The sequence below is a fragment of the Gadus chalcogrammus genome, chromosome 15, assembly GCF_026213295.1.
Source record: "Gadus chalcogrammus isolate NIFS_2021 chromosome 15, NIFS_Gcha_1.0, whole genome shotgun sequence".
NCBI lineage: Eukaryota > Metazoa > Chordata > Actinopteri > Gadiformes > Gadidae > Gadus > Gadus chalcogrammus.
This window is the reverse complement of record NC_079426.1, coordinates 25108074-25129400: the sequence shown is the minus strand read 5'-3', so window position 1 is coordinate 25129400 and position 21327 is coordinate 25108074. Positions and strand designations below refer to the sequence as shown.

Sequence of the window (21327 nt, the reverse complement as noted above, 5' to 3'; positions counted from 1 at the left end):
CTAAGCAGCGGGTGTGGGAGAAGTTCGGAGAGGCCATGGAGAAGGACTTTCGGTCGGCACCAAAGTGTTTCTGGAAGACTATCCGGCACCTCAGGAGGGGGAAACGGGGAACCATCCAAGCTGTGTACAGTAAGGATGGGACTCTGTTGACCTCAACTGAGGAGGTCGTCGGACGTTGGAAGGAACACTTTGAGGAACTCCTGAATCCGAATAACACGCCCTCTATGTTGGAGGCAGAGCTCGAGGTTGATGGTGTTTCGTCGTCAATTTCCCTGGTGGAGGTCACTGAGGTAGTCAAACATCTCCGCAGTGGCAAAGCCCCAGGGATTGATGAGATCCAGCCAGAAATGCTAAAGGCTCTGGGTGTTGAGGGGCTGTCATGGTTCGACACGCCTATTCAACATCGCGTGGGAGTCGGGTACAGTGCCAAAGGAGTGGCAAACCGGGGTGGTGGTTCCCCTGTTCAAAAAGGGGGACCAGAGAGTGTGTGCCAATTACCGGGGTATCACACTTCTCAGCCTCCCTGGTAAAGTCTACTCCAAGGTGCTGGAAAGGAGGGTTCGGCCGATCGTCGAACCTCAGATTGAAGAGGAACAATGCGGTTTTCGCCCCGGACGTGGAACTACGGACCAGCTCTTCACTCTCGCAAGGGTCCTGGAGGGGGCCTGGGAGTATGCCCATCCGGTCTACATGTGTTTTGTGGATCTGGAGAAGGCGTATGACCGGGTCCCCCGGGAGAAACTGTGGGAGGTGCTGCGGGAGTATGGGGTAAGGGGGTCTATCCTCAGGGCCATCCAATCCCTGTACTCCCAAAGCGAGAGCTGTGTTTGCGTCCTCGGCAGCCAGTCAGTTTCGTTCTCAGTGGGTCGCCTTGTCACCAATCCTGTTTGTGATATACATGGACAGGATATCGAGGAGTAGTCGTGGTGGGGAGGGGTTGCAGTTCGGTGGTCTGAGGATCTCGTCGCTGCTCTTTGCAGATGATGTGGTCCTCATTGGATCATCGGCCTGTGACCTTCAGCACTCACTGGATCGGCTGGCGGCCGAGTGTGAAGCGGCTGGGATGAGGATCAGCACCGCTAAATCTGAGGCCATGACTCTTAGCAGGAAACCGATGGATTGCTTACTCCGGTTAGGAAATGAGTCCTTAGCCCAAGTGAAGGAGTTCAAGTACCTCAGGGTCTTGTTCGCGAGTGAGGGTACTATGGAGCGTGAGATTGGCCGGAGAATCGGAGTAGCGGGGGCGGTATTGCGTTCGCTTTACCGCACCGTTGTAACGAAAAGAGAGCTGAGCCGCAAGGCAAAGCTCTCGATCTACCGGTCGATCTTCGTTCCTATCCTCACCTATGGTCATGAGGGCTGGGTGATGACCGAAAGGACGAGATCGCGGGTACAAGCGGCCAAGATGAGTTTTCTCAGAAGGGTGGCTGGCGTCTCCCTTAGGGATAGGGTGAGAAGCTCAGCCATCCGTGAGGAACTCGGATTAGAGCCGCTGCTCCTCTACTTAGAAAGGAGTCAGCTGAGGTGGTTCGGGCATCTGGTAAGGATGCCCACTGGGCGCCTTCCTTGGGAGGTGTTTCAGGCACGTCCAGTGGGGAGGAGACCTTGGGGAAGACCCAGGACTAGGTGGAGAGATTATATCTCAACACTGGCCTGGGAACGCCTCGGGATGCCCCCGTCAGAGTTGGTCAATGTGGCCCGGGAAAGGGAAGTCTGGGGCCCCCTGCTTGAGCTGCTCCCCCCGCGACCCGACCCCGGATAAGCGGACGAAAATGAGATGAGATGAGAAACCTGTATTATTGTGTCTGTGTTTAACCATTTCAACTAATCTTCCAATATGTCATGAATGGCCCTGCCTGATTGGTGACCTTAGAGTCAGTCACCATTGTGTACGCTCATGTCCCTGAGGTTGGTTTTTTTTGTGTTTGATTTGGCTTTATTAATGCAGAGTCAAATAAGTTCATTCGGATATGAAGAGATCAGAAGATGGAATTTGAGAGTGAATCTGTTAACATTGATCCAGTAAAAGTGAGCGGCTCTGCATTCCAAAGAGAGGGACACACATCCATTGAACTCCCTGCAGTCCTCCTGTGGCGCTGCACTAAAAGCCAGGAAACACCCAACGCTGGCACATTCAAATCCCGATAGGTTATAAATAGTTATACACACCATCCATGTTAGACATATCAATAGTCAAGACAACAAGGAAAGAAACACTGAAATCATTGCGACCCTACGGACGATAGTCCTGCCAGGTAAAGAGCCGTAATAATTAATTAAATGTCTTTTCCCATTGGTTGGATACGAATGAAGGGATAATTCACAGAGCTGAGCCAAGGGGAAAAACGACTGCATGACGACGCTTGTGGTTTGTACACCTCTCTCCTACCTCAGCATTGACCTGACGACCTACGCTCTGTTCAGTTAAAACTCTCTCCTACCACAGTATTGACCTGACAACCTTTAACCTGACGACCTACGCTCTGTTCAGTCATAACTCTCTCCTACCAAACTATCAACCTGACGACCTATGATCTGATGCCATTGACCTGACAACCTACGCTCTGTTCAGTTATAACTCTCTCCTACCACACTATCAACCTGACGACCTATGATCTGATGCCATTGACCCGACAACCTACGCTCTGTTCAGTTATAACTCTCTCCTACCACACTATCAACCTGACGACCTATGATCTGATGACATTGACCTGACGACCTACGCTCTGTTCAGTCATAACTCTCTCCTACCACACTATCAACCTGACGACCTATGATCTGATGCCATTGACCCGACAACCTACGCTCTGTTCAGTTATAACTCTCTCCTACCACACTATCAACCTGACGACCTATGATCTGATGACATTGACCTGACGACCTACGCTCTGTTCAGTCATAACTCTCTCCTACCACACTATCAACCTGACGACCTATGATCTGATGCCATTGACCTGACAACCTACACTCTGTTCAGTTATAACTCTCTCCTAGCGCAGCATTGACCTGACAACCTACAATCTGTTCAGTTATAACTCTCTCCTAGCACAGCATTTACCTGACAACCTTTGACCTGATGACTTTTGACCTGATGACCTATGCTCTGTTTAGTTATAACTCTCTCCTACTGCAGCATTGCCCTGATGACCTTTGACTTGACGACCTACGCTCTGTTAAGTTAAGTGGAATCTTCTCATACCTTATTTTGATATTAAGGACTAAATTCCATTCAGACAGTAAAATCGCACCAGATGTTGCCCCTGATTGTCCTATAACGTTACCTAATCTACAGCAGAGCAGGACTCCACAAGGGGGCGTGGGGAATTAGCTTAAGCAATTGAGATTAAATGAAAATCAGAGGAGAAAAGGAGAGAGGGGAACCTGGATTCTGCAGGGGCTGTGCCAGAGGGTGCTCTGGGGGCTGCTGGCTCTGGATAAAGCTGTGGACAGAGGTCCATGGAGTCGGGGCCCTAGCTAGAGGCAGAATCACACCATTAAAGATGAACTGAATTGAAATCGATAACGTGCCTCATCTCATCTTCATCCGCTTATCCGGGGTCGGGTCGCGGGCGGAGCAGCTCAAGCAGGGGGCCCCAGACTTTCCTTTCCCGGGCCACATTGACCAGCTCTGACGGGGGGATCCTGAGGCGTTCCCAGGCCAGTGTTGAGATATAATCTCTCCACCTAGTCCTGGGTCTTCCCCGAGGTCTCCTCCCCACTGGACGTATCTGAAACACCTCCCAAGGGAGGCGCCCAGTGGGCATCCTTACCAGATGCCCGAACCACCTCAGCTGACTCCTTTCTAAGTAAAGGAGCAGCGGCTCTAATCCGACTTCCTCACGGATGGCTGAGCTTCTCCCCCTATCCCTAAGGGAGACGCCAGCCACCCTTCTGAGAAAACTCATCTCGGCCGCTTGTACCCACGATCTCGTCCTTTCGGTCATCACCCAACCCTCATGACCATAGGTGAGGATAGGAACGAAGATCGACTTTGCCCAGACTCAGCTCTCTTTTTGTAACAACGGTGCGTAAAGCAAACGCAATACCGCCCCCGCTGCTCCGATTCTCCGGCCAATCTCACGCTCCATCGTACCCTCACTCGCGAACAAGACCCTGAGGTACTTGAATTCCTTCACTTGGGCTAAGGACTCATTTCCTACCCGGAGTAAGCAATCCACCGGTTTCCTGCTAAGAGTCATGGCCTCAGATATAGCGGTGCTGATCCTCGTCCCAGCCGCTTCACACTCGGCCGCCAACCGATCCAATGAGTGATGAAGGTCACAGGCCGATGATTCAATGATGACCACATCATCTGCAAAAAGCAGTGACGAGACCCTCAGACCACCAAACTGCAACCCCTCCCCACCACGACTACGCCTCGATATCCTGTCCATGTATATCACAAACAAGAATGGTGACAAGGCGCAGCCCTGGCGGAGACCAACACCCACTGAGGACGAAAAATCCTCGGCAGCCAGTCAGTTTCGATAACGTGTTAGAATATGACCATTATAAAATAAATAACACTAAAAAATATTGAAAAAAAATCAATATATAGCTTTTTTTAGCAACAAAAGAAAATGCGTCTTTTAGTATTAGAGCGCCGATGACGTTACTGGCATGGTAGGACTAGGTCGTTGCTGCAGACACGCAAACGTCTTCTACACTGCACGGCGGGAAATAGTGATTTTAATATGGCTGGTTTGAGCCTGTGTGGGACATGCCTGTAGTGTCCGACTGCCAGGTGGAGAGGGATCAATTTCAGGCTCCAGCTCCACCTTCGGATCGTGTGGGTGCTGCCGGAGCATGGACACTGCCATTGAATCGGTTTGCTGCCGAGAGGTCCCGGTCAACCATGACCATCTATGGTTGGATTAGGTTGCATAGGGCATTTCAAACGCTGTGCGGCGAGAGAGAGGTTTTGGAAGTGCCCATGCTCTCTCTAAGGTACGTCCGAGCGGAGACACTGGAGCGCCCCATAAATAGCAAACAAGTAACAAGGCGAAAACGATCTTTCCCCCTCCTTTTTCTTTTGATGAGTTTCAGGAATATCTCTGTATAGACGGACTTATTGCGGAAACGCAACGAGCTGTACAGACGCTGTAGTACCTACATATTCAAGGCGCTGGTTGTCCACAAAAAAAAGTGGAGCGCATCAAGCCTGCGCGCATCCAGCCTGCGCGCTGTATAAAAATATTCAAGTCGAGGAGGAGATAGTAGTTGTTTAACCCTTTAGATTGAGTAGAAATACTTCTGAATGTACAGTTAGTAATTAAATTGAACAAGGGGCTGTATTTAAAGCTACAAAAAATTATACAAAAAAAACCCTGTAACTTTCAACACAACTCTAACGTCGCTTCAGGCGTCCACACGAATCGTAACACGAAACCGCATAGGTCCGGTTTTAATTGAAACCACCCTGGGACCATGGACCTATTAAAGAACATGGTTTATTATCTGCCTAATAACATGGTTATTAAAGACATGGTTTCACAAAAAAATCGGCTCCGGGTGGACGGGACCTGAAAGACATGTTGGATGCACTTTGGGAGATACACCCGTTGATGAGCATAGATGCGAGGCGGATTCACAAGCGTCACGTTTACTTTAGGTGGATGTTGGCGGTTTACTTTTTAATGGATGTTGATGGATATTGAACAGATGGATATTGCACAGATACATCTTACTATGAAACTACTTCTTCGAGTTTAACTCCCTCTGCATCAGCAATCGGCTAGTCAGCGAACATCAGGGTGAGTAGAAAGAGACATTTGTTGAACTTCTGTTTACAGACCCGCCGTGGTTTAATTAGCAGCTTGGAAACATAGATCTGTGATATCGTCGGAGTACTAGTTTATACACTTTATGGTCGGAGTGCTAGCTTGTGGAGATTGACATGACAGGGGCTATCGGAGGGTTAGTCCGTTTTAAGGGCTGGTTTCCCATTCAAAGGAAGCCTGTGGAAATGTATGATTACCCCAGCTGCCTTGGCCCTTTATAATGCATTACTGCAGCCAGGGGCAATGCGATAAGATGATCCTCCTGTAGACCTGGTTGTTTGTTTTTCTGTAGCCATTTCAGCGAGCCTCAGGAACTGACTCATTACCTGCTATGGCTGCTAGAGCCACAGAGTAGGAGTAGGTTACCATGCAAGTGTCGTAGCGTTGTTGAAATCCAACATGGCGGCGCCACACTTTCACCGTACTATTTAATCCCTTTTAGCAAGTCCAGCCATTTTTTGTTATTGTATCAATGAGAAGGCAGACAATACATCTGTTATATCAGCTAAACTTCAAATTTCAGTTCAGTTCATCTTTAAAGGCTGAGCTCAAAGGTTCAGCAATGATGATGCCGGCACTTTGACTTCCCCATTACATTTGAATGATAAAGAGCCTATACAGATATACTACTTTAGATATGTTGGTCATTCTATATCCAAACACAACGATAAATTCAATGTCTCTTAAAGCTAGGATAGGCTCGTTTTTGAAAAAGTTTTTGTCATGTTTGGTGAAGCTGCCCCCTCATCTCGCCAGCAATCAATACATCCAAAAATCAGGTACCTGTGGCAGGCCTGGTAATGCCCAAGACAGGCCTGTGGTAACGCCTGAGACAGGCCTGTGGTAACGCCTGAGACAGGCCTATAGTAACGCCTGAGACAGGCCTGTGGTAACACCTGTAGTAACCCCATAGACAGGCCTGGAGTAATTGCTGAATCAGTCCTGTGGTAATGCCTGAGACAGGCCTGTGGTAACGCCTGAGAAAGGCCTGTGGTAACGTCTGAGACAGGCCTGTGGTAACGCCTGAGCCAGGCCTGTGGTATCACCGGAGACAGGCCTGTGGTAACGCCTGTAGTAACGCATGAGATAGGACTGTAGTGACGCCTGAGCCAGGCCTGTAGTGACGCCTGACAAAGGCCTTTAGTGACGCCTGACAAAGGCCTTTAGTGACGCCTGACAAAGGCCTTTAGTGACGCCTGACAAAGGCCTGTAGTAATGGCTGTACTAACGCCTGATACAGGCCTGTACTAACGCCTGGCAAAGGTGTGTAGTGGACAGAATCAGGTTTTGTTTAATAATGTGCACATTCCACCTCAAATGTGCTCATAAATACTAAAACGGTCCAATTAATCTGTATATGCATTGTATGGACTGAATACAAATGTATTCATCAAGTACTGTGACGTTTTAGCCAGCAGTGGGGAGGGGGGGTTGTTAAGAATAAAAGGAGAATGAGGCAAACCCAGCCAACAGGTGCAGACTGCAGAGCTATACATTTACATTTAGGGCATTTAGCACACTTACATCAGTTAATACACACATTGACACACCGACGGCAGAGACAACCATGCAAGGCGACAGCTCGTCAGGAGCAGTTTAGGGTTAAAAGTCTTTGATGGAACATGTTAAACGGAGATCTTCTAAAATGTTGCATACGTTATAAAATGTTATAAAGTAAAGTCAAAACCAAAGCAAAGGCAACATATTGGCATAATATTTCCATGTTCCATTTGCCACAAAGGACCAACTCCAAGTAAGACAAGACAATTGGTTCCATTAAAAGGGGCCATAGCCATAATAAAAAAATGCGTGCTCAAAAATAGATTGATCTCCTAGTTGATCTGTCAATCTCACATCTAGAGATTCACTCCTAGTTGGGAAAAGAAAAAACCTTTTGAAAATGTCATGACTAATCAATCTCGGGTGTGGGAAAACAGTTGCTCTAAAAAGCCTAAAATGAAGCAGCCTGCTGTGGTGTCATGTGTCAGTACCTCCAGACGGTGTGGCACTCTCCTCTGTTTCTGAGCCGGAATGAGGCACCGGCCCTGGGGAAGGGGACTCGGCCCTCAGCCTCCTCTCGAAGCTGAACTCTGGAAGCCTGGGGGCCTGGGGGCGCGTCTTGCGGGCCGGGTTCATGAAGTAACAATACGCACAACGGAAGGCTGAACATGGAGGAGGAATGTGAACAAGACAATTAACAAAGCAAAAGATCAGCTTAGTCACACACATCTACTCCAGAGCTAACCCACTGATTCACTGTGTGTTTTAATGGTATAATATGTAACATTTCCTCATGAAAACCAATTTCTTTATTTTTTTATTCCGTAACTTTATTCAAGGTACGGCCCGTTACATTTGGTGAGGTTGCATGTCAATGTTCAATTCCCTTTACCCCCCTACATCCGAGGAAACTGGGAAAACCGTAATCCAGAGGCGATTTGTTTCTTTGATAATATTGATCTAGCTGCCATGTGCTAGTGTTCCCAGTGGCTCATGCCAGCCAGCGAGTAAGAGTTACCAAACAGACTTACCTTGGGCAGCTAATTTTGTATTTACATTTTGTTTTACCCACAGAGATTTCCTGAACAGAATAAATGCAGAACTCACAAACCAGTATTACGGAATACCAAAAACTTGAATTGGATACACGTTCTGGAAGGAGAGGAGTACTGCTTTTGGGGAAACTTTGTGGTGACAAAAGCCTTATATCGTTTCTAAACTTTCTATTGATGTACACATATCAAAAGACAGTTGAACCTTAATTATAAAGTCCATGTTTAATCAGTTAAACCTGTTTTATATAGTCTATATTAACTCAGTTTAACCTAGTTTATGTTAACTCAGTTTAACCTACAGTCTGTGTTGACTCGGTATAACCTGTATTATAGAGTCTATGTTAACTCAGTTTATCCTGTATTATATATTCTATCATTAATCAGTTTAACCTGTATTATATAGTCTATGTTAACTCAGTTTAACCTATATTATATAGTCTATGTTAACTCAGTTTAACCTGTAATAATATACAATATATGATAATTGTCTGTTAATTCAGTTTAACCTGTATTATATAGTCTATGTATAATCAGCTTAAAGGTGCCATGGCATGAAAATCTTACTTTATGAGGTTTTCTAACATAAAAATGAATTCCCCTAGCCTGCCTATGGTCCCCAAGTGGCTAAAACTTGCTTTCGGTGTAAAACGAGCACCAGGCGTTTTGCTCGCCTTTGATAAAAACGGAGGTTCAAGCGCGTTGAATTGGAATGTGGTTTCCTTTGTCGTCACACTGCAGTAAGCTCCTACCCTTACGCCCCGTGCCCACTACATGCGTCCGTTGCGTGATCCCCATTGGCTTTAATGGGGACGGACGCGCAATGCATTGTGGATCCGTACGTTCCGTTGGAGCCTTCGGCTCAGTCAAGAAGTTGAAATAGGTTCAACTTTTTCGGCAGCGACGGATCCGTCATCCAATCAGATCGCGTCTGCAAATTTAAGCACTGTGACGCGACTCGGGCTCTGACGATACTGGAAAGCGGGAAAGCGGGTCATCTTGCATCGCAACAAGCAGGAAGTAGCGGGAAGAACCCGGCGAAGCGATTTGATTGGCTGACGGATGCCTCTGCAAAGACTACTCCCCCATCAGTCAGCCACGCCTTCCCACATCAGTCGACGGACGCATGTAGTGGGCACGGGGCGTTACTCTGCCTGGTCCGCCCAGAGACTTGGCCCGCCAATGAGACACGACCGTGCGAGTGCCACGTGTGTGTGTATGTGTGTGTGTGTGTGTGAGGCACCACCGCCGCGAAGCACCAACGCCCGGCAGCGGGAAGCCGGTGTTGTTTCGAGATGTGTTTCCCCGTCGAGATGTGTTTCCCCTAGTCCCCACCCCCGTCCGAAATTACCCGAAGGGCGAATGAAGCGCGCGTACACAAAAAGCTCGCCCACGAGCTGCTGTGCTCGTACCACAGAGGCCCTTTGGAGAGAGCTAAGGTTCAAAACTGACTTTTTTTAGCGAATTTTATCTGAAGATGTTGTATTGTAGATTTCTATCAATAAAAAATATTATTTTTGTGAGAGACTTTTCATTTTGAATGTTATGGACTTTTGGAAGGAAGTGTGCTCATTCATAATACTGTCAGATACTGTACGGGGAAATAAGTCAGCAGTATGAATTTGAAAGATGTGAGAGCCTCCTTTCCTATGGAACCGAGGGGGAACGCATCCTGACAGTATTATTCCAAGCTGTCAGGATGCGTTCCCCCTGTTCAAAATGGTCAAATTGAATGATATCAGCCTGAAAATCACAGGACTTATCTGTTGTGGGGAAATAAGTCAGCAGTATGAATTTGAAAGATGTGTGAGCCTCCTTTCCTATGGAACAGAGGGGGAACAGTATCCGACAGTAATATTCCAAGCTGTCAGGATGCGTTCCCCCTGTTCTAAATGGTCAAATTTAGTGATATCAGCCTGAAAATCACAGGACTTATCTGTTGTGGGGAAAGAAGTTAGCAGTATGAATTTGAAAGATGTGTGAGCCTCCTTTCCTATGGAACAGAGGGGGAACAGTATCTGACAGTATTATGAATGAGCACACTTCCTTCCAAAAGTCCATAACATTCAAAATAAAGTCTCTCACAAAAATAATAGTTTTTATTGATAGAAATCTACAATACAACATCTTCAGATAAAACTCGCTAAAATAGTCAGTTTTGAACCTTAGCTCTCTCCAAAGTGCCTCTGTGGTACGAGCACAGCATCTCGTGGGCGTGCTTTTTGTGTACGCGCACTTCCTTCGCTCTTCGGGTAATTTCGGACGGGGGCGGGGACTAGGGGAAACACATCTCGACGGGGAAACAGATCTCGACACAACACCGGCAGCAGGCAGCGTGCGGTTCAGTCTACTTCAGATTGATGTGAAAGTGGAAAGAACCAGAGACGTCGCAGGACCCGACGAAAGTCTGTTTGTGATTCATAATATCGTCTGGAGGCGCACACAGCTTTTGGCCGTGATAATATGTATTAAATCATATAGATTTCTATGTATTATATGATATTATTTAGATATAGAGCTCCAGGACTGTAACGCAAGTGTTGTACACTTCCTTCTTATTTGGATAACCGTTCTGCTTTTGGTGTTATGGCGAATAACACGTCGGACTCTCTTCTCTGGTATTTCTACAACGAGACTCGTATCTCAGCCAAGGTTGAGAATGAATTGGGGGGAAGGAACTTTGGCTTTGACTCCCTCAAGAACATGAACCACGACATGGAGGAGAAAGGGATTGTTGGCGGCGAATGTCTCCCGCTTGAGACACGCTGAGGGACCACCGCCGGAGGCGGAGGTGCCTAAGCGCTGCCCGGCAACAATCCTTTTCTCCTCCTTGTCGCGGTTCAGTCTACTACACATTGATGAGGATGTTGAAGAACCAGGAACGTCGGAGAACCCAACGCGGTCGTTTGAGATTCATAATATCCGCTCACACAGCTTTTGGCCGTGATAATATATATTATATGATATAGATATCTATAAGGGCTATATGATATTATTTAGATATAGAGCTCCAGGACTCCCGTGTGTTGTAGAATATGTACAGAACACAGCTAAAGGCTGTGTACGCCTCGCCATTGCGATACATCCTCTGTAAACAGAGCGCATGGTACCGTGGCTGCAATCATCATCATCAGTTTTTCCCGCTAGGCGCATATCTGGCCTTGGGGCGCTACTGCTGGAGAGTTGGAAGTCTCTGTTCCAGCAGCAGCTGTCGAAGACAGACAGGATGTCTGTCTTCGACATCACAACATCAGTCAGGGTTAGGTACCTTGTCAAGGACACCTCGACACTCAGCTAGGAGAAGCCGGGGATCAAACCAGCAACCTTCAGGTTACCAGCCAACCCGCTCTACCTCCTGAGATACTGCTGGACAGCTGCTCAGGGCCACACCCCAACCCTCCTCCTTGACCCGCCTCGCTCCTCCTCATTTGCATTATAGCTACAGACACCAAAACAGCGCATTTGGGGGAAGCTCAATGTGCGACTGGCTCGGAGTGGCTGTAACTCTGCACCACGGCTGAATTTCGGGAACGTCTTTGAATACTGTGTTAGTGGCCCACTAATACCTATATTAAAGCATCCATAAAATAGCATGTCATGGCACCTTTAACATATCTTTTATAGTCCATGTGCTTACTGGCCACACTTTTTTTTACCTGCTTGTAACTTGTAAACACTTAGTGTTATCTATGCAATGGATAATTGCACTGTTGTTACCTGTGCACTCATCACAGTTCATGTGGGTTGGTGGTTAGCATACAATGTTGCGGGAAACACAGTAATGGGTACGGTAACGTCATACAGTAACATTTATTATGATTGTCTTACCCATGGAAAACAGCACTAGAATACCTCAGACAACATTATCTTCAGCTGTTAACACAGCTTTAATACATTAACTCATCCTTGAACAAGAGTTCTGCCCATCACATTGGTTTTCACTGTCAATGGGGGAGAAAACAACAACTCCTCCGTCATCAAACATGTCTTTTCTTATTAGGTTGATTGAGACCCCTACCAGCAGAAACAATATAGTATAGCTTCAACGACTAAGTAGCCATGGCTTAACGACATGAACAAATAATATAAAACATGTCAATGACCTTCATTAACAGTTGATCTCGCATGGATCACATGAGAAATAAAGCGGAACGTGTCTGTGTATGGAGATAGTACCGTGAGTAAAATTGTTTTTGTTACCTATATATTCAAACTCCTCTTTCAGAGCCATCCCATTGTGAGAAAAACACTGCTGGCAGATGAGAGCATATCTAGAAACACACAAAGACATTGGGTTAGGATTATTTAAACCATCCTGTCTTAAGCCCTCATTCAGCTCTCTAAGGGGCCACTCACACTAGGGCCGCGTCCCCGTGCCCGAGCTCATTTGCATACTTTACTAAAGTCTAGAACGTTTGGCTAGTGTGACCACGCCAACCGTATTCCAGCACGGAACCGCCCCTTGGCCACGGCACACTTGGGAGAGAGGTGTGCCGTGGCCAAAGTACAGATGCTAATTAGACAACACTCGCGGATACGCAACGTGAGCTGGATGACGTAGTCCTTGCGCGACCCTTCTTTCTTTATAGGTCCATGCCCTTCTTCCCCACAACAATCATTTTAATCAATGGCGGCAAGCGGTTCACGAGTGGGCTTACGTTGGTGCGATAGTGAAGTCGAGTGTTTACTTGAAATTTGGGCCGATGACAGCATTCACGTTGTTGTTCTCCATTGTTGTTATGGCGGCGAGGACGCTTGGTGATGACGTATTTATCGTATTACAACGTGATGACGTGTGTATGAAGAAGCAATCGTGCCCAGGCCACAGCCTTTGGGAGCAGTGTGACCATGGGCCAGCGGGGGGAATCGTGCTGAATCTTCCTGCAGCACGGAACAGGCAAACGGCCCTAGTGTGAGTGGCCCCTAAATGTCACTGATTGGAATATGAATCTTCTTAGACGTCCCCAACTATAAATGGGTTTCAAAAAAATGCAACCAAATGAGTCCATTACCAAGGTAGTAACTTGCCTGGTTGATTGTATATTTAGTGAATGTAAAGCAGCGTTACTCCCTGATGCTCACCTGTTCTGGGGGCCGTCTCCCACCAGGTACTCTATGACGCGGTCCACCGTGCCTCGCTCTCTGGGCAGGACAGGCCTGGCTAACGGAGGCCCAGGAGGGTGCATGCCTGGGGAAGACCAGGTCACTGACACACCAATCTCTAATATCCTTACAAATCTCTATGTCTACACTTAGTTAATCTTGAGCCCAATGGCTACTACCCAGCATCCTGCAGTTGTTTTATGTGGTTAGCAGCACCAAACCAAATTTTATTGTATGCCTCGATTGTTCTTAGCCTTATCTCCTTTGCATAAAACAATTATCTAAATAAGGTAAAAGTTTACATATTCTGTACTGTTGTTATTATTATTACTTTTTAAGTGGCACAAGTCAGGCCTCTGGGTTGATAGCTGTGCCGTGTTCCAATACCCGTACAATCCGTACTTACTAGCCAAATTTTGAGTACATGGTACGTTCCAATTCAGATCTGGCGAAAAGAAGTATACTTCAAAGACCCGAATGTCGTACTCAAAACGGGCTAATCGTGAAGTGTGGATCGAAGGACACTTTCTGTACTCAACGGCAGCCATCTTAGCTACGTAGCGGAAGAGGCGGAGCCAGGCTGAGCGATCAACTCGAAAAAAAATGGATACCGAGGGGACAGCGCCTGCAGCTTCTGCACCATACAAATGTAAGTTTCGTCGTGTAACATATTCATATTTATTACATTTTACAATCGCCTCTGAATAGTTTTTTTAGGCGGCTATCGCGATCGTCATTTCCGGTAAGTGCACCACGGACTACTCGATTTAGAACAGCACTCACATCTGAAAAATTAACGTACTCAGTGAGTACGGATAGTACGGATAGTATACCCTATTCCTTTAAGTATACTCATGGAAGTACGGGTATTGGAACACGGCACTGGACTGGAAGCCTACCTTCACCTGGGATGGGAGAGCAGGGTGTTCTGTGTATGGCCCCCTGGTGGACATGGGTTGACAGAGCAGATCTCTCAGGGGGACCCCCTGGAGCTGAGAGAGGGACCAGGGAGGAAACACAGACATAACAACCCTTTCTGCGTTACTCTTCTGTGGTAAGACAGCTCACATTCACAGAGAAAAAACGAAAAGTAACACAATCTACTAAATCTCACCCATGTTCACAAACAAGAAAAAGGAGCAACAGAGAGGGGGGCAGGGAGAAAGTACATTGAGAACGTTGAGAGTCGGGGACGGATCATGTGTGTCCAAGGTCAGGGTGTTTGGAAAAGAGTTGGGACAGTTGGGGAGGGTGAACTGACTTGTGATAATGGTATTGGGTTCCCCTGCATCTGCACCACCCAACCCGGTATCACGCGATTTCGTTCTCACGCGCACACAACGTTAACCTATTGAATCGTGTCCCAGAGCACGATTGTCCGACTTTCTTCGTGCTACACAGAATGAAATGTAAACCAATGCATTATGAATAGGAGCGTTTCTCAGACTTTTTTGTGCTAGATAGAACGAAATGTAAACCCATGCAGTTTGAATGGGAGCATTTCTCAGACGAGAGAGAGCGAGCGAGAGAGAGAGAAGGGCTTCAGAAGGGGTGTGCGCAGACAGTACAGTGGACCCTCTGGTTATATATGTCAATATTTCCGATTTTTAAAGCAGGCCTCAACAACTGAAACAAATTTTTCGTGCTCCACAGACCGAAATGTAAACCAATGCATTTTGAATGTTTCTCAGACCATTTGCGTGCTCCATGGAACGAAACGAGAGAGAGAGAGAAAGAGAGAGATGGACAACACAGTCTCACTCCCTTTCGTTTTTTTTCAACTCGGGGGTCCGTCAGATAGACATTCATGTTTTACCTTTAGTGTCGTTTTTCAACGCGGGGGTCAATCAGATAGACATTCATGTTAATCCCTCACACTCGGATATAGACGAAAGGAAATCAATGTCCATCAACGGTGATGCCGTCACGTTATGCAACTATTGATTTGTTTGACATGATCTAAAAATAACCATCAGAGCCATCTACCTTAGGTTACTTTGATCTTGCATCATTTTATTCAGCTCCGGTGTTGGTAACGTAAGGTAAAACAAATCATAATAATGACGATGATGATGATGATATAATAATAATTATAATAATTTAATATTTATCTCTTTTTGTGTATCAAAGTGAGATAACCCAGTCGCAAAGTGACTGCAACCCAGTCGCTTTTGGCGACTGGGTTGCCCAGATACACAAAGTGAGATAAATATTCAATTATTATAATTATTTTTATTATATCATCATCATCATCGTCATTATTATGATTTGTTTTACCTTACGTTACAAACACCGGAGCTGAATAAAATTATGCAAGATCAAAGTAACCTAAGGTTGATGGCTCTGATGGTCTGCGTTGTTTTGTTTTTTAGATCATGTCAAACAAATCAATAGTTGCATAACGTGACGGCATCACCGTTGATGGACATCGATTTCCTTTCGTCGATATCCGACGGTGAGGGATTAACATGAATGTCTATCTGACGGACCCCCGCGTTGAAAAACGACGAAAAATAAATTTCGTAAGAGATTGACGCCAGGGATCCTTGGCCATGCGTCACACATTTGACGAGTAGGGAGTGAGACTGTGTTGAGATGGAGGCATCAGAAGGGGTGTGCGCAGACAGTGTAGTGCATTTTTTTTCTGTGGACCCATTTTTTTTAAACTACAAACCATCGCGACCCAATTCACAACAGCCCTTATTTATAAAATCATTTTTGACCATGAATGAACATTCCTGAAAGTTTTTACTGCCAATTCTGCATCCCCTTATGTATTAACTTAAACCAGCCATTTCAAAGAGATAAATCACAACTTTGTTTTATGCACTTGTTATTGAAAACATAAAACCCGTATTAAATACTTTATAAATGAGACGAAATAAATGCATTTAGGCGGAGCGAACATCTCCTTGTTTTGGCTATCTCATTGTTTTTATTTCCTCTCATCAGTAAAACAAACACAATCTACGTTAGCCTTTCAACTAGATTCAATGTTATAAGTAAAATTAACAGTTACAAACATAGAAAACATTCAGTACTATCAAAAACATGCTTCTTGTTGAAAGTTTTTTTAAATGCTAATGTCAAAAAAACAACTGTATATATATATATTAGTGCTGTCAGTTAAACGCGTTATTAACGGTGTTAACGCAAACCAATTTTAACAGCGTTAATTATTTTATCGCGCGATGAACGCAATTTATTATTATTATTTTTTTTTCTTATTTCTTAAACTCAAAACAAAGAAGGAGTAGCCTGACTGCTATGTTCAAGGCAGTGTGTTTGTATGTTCATCGTTTAATTGCACTATAGGCTTTTTTTTTGTATCGTCCTGTTTTGATCAGTATATGGCAATGTTGTTATCAATAAAAAAACATTTGCACAAGGCAAGCCGATGCACTTCTCCATGTTGATAAGAGCATTAAAATTAAAAAAATTAATGGGAAAAAGAAATCAAGGGATATTTAGCATAGAAAAAAGATTTGCGATTAATCACATTTACTCGCGATTAATCGTAAGTTGTCATTATTGCTATTAAATATTTAAATCGCTTGACAGCACTAATATATATATATATATATATATATATATATATATATATATATTATAAGTGCTGTCAAGCATTTAAGATATTTAATCGTGATTAATCACATTAATGTCATAGTTAACTTGCGATTAATCGTGATTAATCACACATATTTTTCTATTCTAAATATCCCTTAAACTTTGGAACAAAACTCTTGCTCAGCAAAGATGGGAAATACTATAACATTTACTGCTGATTACTGCGGGATAACAATATTTCGTTAAGAAAAGTTCCTTGCAGCGCCGTCCGGCAGCCTGAGCTGTGTGCCCGCAACCTCTCACTCACTGAACAAACTGTCAACGTCGCAACCAAGTTGATTTTGTCTAGAGGGGAGTAACTGAGCGGCCCCTCCCAAAGTGGTACAGCCCAGGGGCCTTGAACTGCGATTGGTCAGAAAGACGTAACAGCTAATGACAACATTGATCTCTTGTGCAGCAGGCTTGAACAGAGTGACACACAAACACACACACACTTTTAAGGAGTTTTTCATTAATCGCGGGATAAAAAAATTAACGTTGTTAAAATTGGTTTGCGTTAACGCTGTTAATAACGCGTTAAACTGACAGCACTTATATATATATTTATATATATACTTTTATTTCGCAACCAGGTTCAAATCTCCCATGAACCACATGTTGGTCGCGACCCAGTCTTTGGGAACGACTGGTACAGTGCACCCTCTAGTTATATATATGTCAATATTTCAGATTGTTGCAGACCTCCTCAAAAACGGAAATTTTTTTTTCGTGCTCCACAGAACGAAACGAGAGAGAGAGAGAGAGAGAGAGAGAGAGAGAGAGAGAGAGAGAGGAGAGAGAGAGAGAGAGAGGAGAGAGAGAGAGAGAGAGAGAGAGAGAGAGAGAGAGAGAGAGAGAGAGAGAGAGAGAGAGAGAGAGAGAGAGAGAGAGAGAGAGAGAGAGAGAGAGAGAGAGAGAGAGAGAGAGAGAGATTTCAGAAGGGGTGTGCACACATAATACAGTGCACCCTCTGGTTATATATGTGTCAAAACAACAAATGCATCAAAGGGTAAATGTAGTGTATAAGGGATACTGTGATTTGCCCGTTTTTTACAACAAACCTCCTCAAACCATTTCGTGCTCATACTAATGAAATTTAATCTATTGAATCGTGCCCATAGCACGATTTTCTGGCTTATTTCGTGATACACAGAACGAAATTCAAACCATTACCATTGATATTTTCTTAGACTACAGAAGGTGCGCAGATAGTACAGTGCACCCTCTGATGCATTTGTTGTTTTAACAAATACATAAGTAAAGGGTAAATGTAGGGTATTAGGGATACTCTGACTTCTCCGTTTTTTTCTTGGTTGCCATTGGCCTGCTTGCAATGTTAGTGGCGTACGGTGGCATAAGTATGTGAGACCCAAGTTGATTGAGGGTGTTTTGGTGAACTACAAAATAGCAGGGATGGATAATTATGTGAATCGATACAAATCCACCAGTGGCAGCATTGTACTTTGAAAGCTGGTGGGCAGCATTTCTTTGACTACAAGGGTAGAAGGAAAGGATGCAAAGCCAATTAGTCAAATCAGGCCTACTTTTGTCTGTGTTTCCCATAGGAAATCTCTTAAGTCCCATTCACACCCTACGGTAAATACGGATACGCACCGTTTCGTCCGGTCCCGTAGGTGTTTCGTCCGTCAATGGGTACGTCGCCTCTGAGCTTACGAATCCGGAGTGCTCCGGGAGAAACTGAGCAATACCACCGGAAAACGAGGCAGCAGTATAGAGTCAAAAGTCAGACCATTGGCGAAAATAGAGAGTAGTATAATATCTGATATATATTGGTTTTATTCTTATATTATACTACATACCAGACCTTTTTATTTAATTGTTCACCTGCTGTGGCAATGAGTTGTAACTGGTCATTTATCAACATTTTGAGGAGATCTGCGGGTTGGTGAGGGGTGTCACATGCCAACGCCGCCTAGGCCTACAGTTTTAGCACTTTTTTTTGCCGATTTCGGATGACACAAAGCAAAATCATCTCTACAGATATCATGTTTGCGATTGTCGATGCCTTTAATTTGTGAAACGACAGTCACTGCCCTCTAGAGGATTTATTGCGTAACATCCATAACACAGCTGAAACCAGACGGAGGTATGAAGGGTACTTCTGGAGGCAACGTTTGGGGCGGACGGACGAATTTCGTCAGGATCCAGAGGTATGAATCGGCCTTTAGTCAAGGTATGGGGGGGGGGTTCGGTGGGGGTTTGCAATAATATATACAACCAACAGGTGCCGCTGTTTCAATTCCATTCCAAAAGCTTTACGCCACGACTATTGTTGTGAACAGTGTTACCAATACATTATTTTCCGTAATTTCTTTATGGGCCAGCGTCCACGTCACTTGACTGTCATGGTTGCTATATTGGTTGCCATCGACCATCCCCCATATCTTTCTATTTTCCACAGTTAAGACTTTTAATTAATAAGTTACTTTTGTAATCAACATGACCCTTTTTATCACTGTCTGGTGGCTAGTAACGTCACTCTGAGAGATGCGCGCGGAAATATTTGGTAGTGACACAGCATATAACCTTGTGAAAGCAAAACATCAAGCTCATTGATATAACGAGGCAGGGTTATTTGAAACAATTAAGTTATCATGTGTGAGAGGTCATTCCTCCTCCTGAGTGTGTATTGATAATTGCTGGTGATTGAAATGCTCATTGCAAGCTTCCTATGTAAGTCTAGTGTAGCCCAACTGTCCACAAGCACCCCCCCCCCTTCCCATATGGATATGGAGAATTGTTGCCACGCCCCAGTGGTGGTAGCGTCTATGAAAGAGGGCATTCAAATATACTACAATGATCAATTAGGAGGCCGAGGCCCTAAAGGAACGGTTAACTTCTGAGTCAAGGACAGTAAAAATTAAGCTATAGACCAGGGGTCCATTTTATATCAAAGGGGGTCTCAAAGGACACATACAATTATCAACTTGGGGGCTCCAGCCCTACAGGAAATGAAAATCAGGAAAGGAAAATCTGTCTATTCACATATCTCAGAGTGACGTTACTAACCACCAGAAAAATAAAAATAAAATAAAAAAGTCAAGTTAAGTATTTCCTAGCCAGCAGACCCTAGTTTACGACAAAAACTACATAATTGACAACAGCCCAGTTGCCGCACTTAACGTTGTTAACGTGGTTTTGAGCAGAGCAAGGTTTGAACTCATGAAGTCCTTTGCAGGTGAACGGTGCACACAGCATCCCGCTCCTATCACAGGAATCTAGAATCAATATGTTCGGGGTTTGGTCAGAATATTGTGCATATAAAATGTACATGTATTAAATGCAGGATATATGCGTGGATGTTACAGAAAATTAAATAATGGCCATAGGTCGTTAACAAGTGCATATGGATACATACGATAACTGTGGGAAGGGGGCGGTCGATGGCAACCACCATAGCAACCATGACAGTCAAGTGTCGTGGACGCAGGCCCATTGAAAACAATAGGGCGTATCACATTTTTAGAGACGATATTGTAATGCATTTTCCGGTTCTGCTGCAAAAATCGGATGAATCGGATTGTTGTTTTACGAATCCATAACTAGAGGGTGCAATGCGCAGCCCTCCCCCTCTTCTGAAGTCCAAAAAAAATCTCCCGATTGAAATGCTTTGGTTTAACATTTAAATAATTATGTATTAAAGTACATATTAAATATATACAGTAAATATACAATTATTTAGTTCTATTAATATTATGAGTAGACCATGTAGCTTTTATTCAATTATCGTTATAACAAGATCTGTATCTGACCATGGAAAATCCACTTCCACCAATGTGGAAGTGTGGTTCAGGTATAACCAGACAATATTAAAATATTTATAATATAAAGACTAGGCTACACGTACAGCATATCATACATTTGACTTGTATATAGAGTAAGACCAGATGTATGTATAAGGTCAATTCAGCCTCTGCTGGCCCACAGATCGTCTCGTTGTGTCGTTACGCGCTTTATAAGTTAATTATATTTAAATTAATGTAACCAAGGAGCCTTTATTTTCTTGGCGTCATCATTACATCCTTTCTCGTTATATCAATACAAATTCTCAAAACACAGTGGAAGGAGAGAGGGAGCCATAGATAGAGTTACGATGCACTATGGATCCAAGTAACTGACGGGCTTAACCAATAATCTCTCTGTATATAATAAATAAATACATCTATATCTAATATAGATATAGATATATTCTGAGAAACGCTCCCATAAAAAATGCATGGGTACTGTGCAGTACTGTTACAGTAGGGTAGCATGTGCTTAGGGTT

The 21327-nt window shown here is 44.6% G+C and overlaps 1 protein-coding gene across 1 annotated transcript in view; it reads right to left on the bottom strand.

Annotated features, from left to right (window-relative positions):
• The window catches only part of LOC130404423 (endoplasmic reticulum junction formation protein lunapark-B-like), a 58564-nt gene that overhangs the window by 5474 nt on the left and 31763 nt on the right, over window positions 1–21327 (bottom strand). The window contains 4 exon segments of the mRNA XM_056609130.1: window positions 7772–7942; window positions 12533–12603; window positions 13415–13520; window positions 14335–14427. Of these exon segments, the coding sequence (XP_056465105.1) occupies window positions 7772–7942; window positions 12533–12603; window positions 13415–13520; window positions 14335–14427 (441 nt within the window).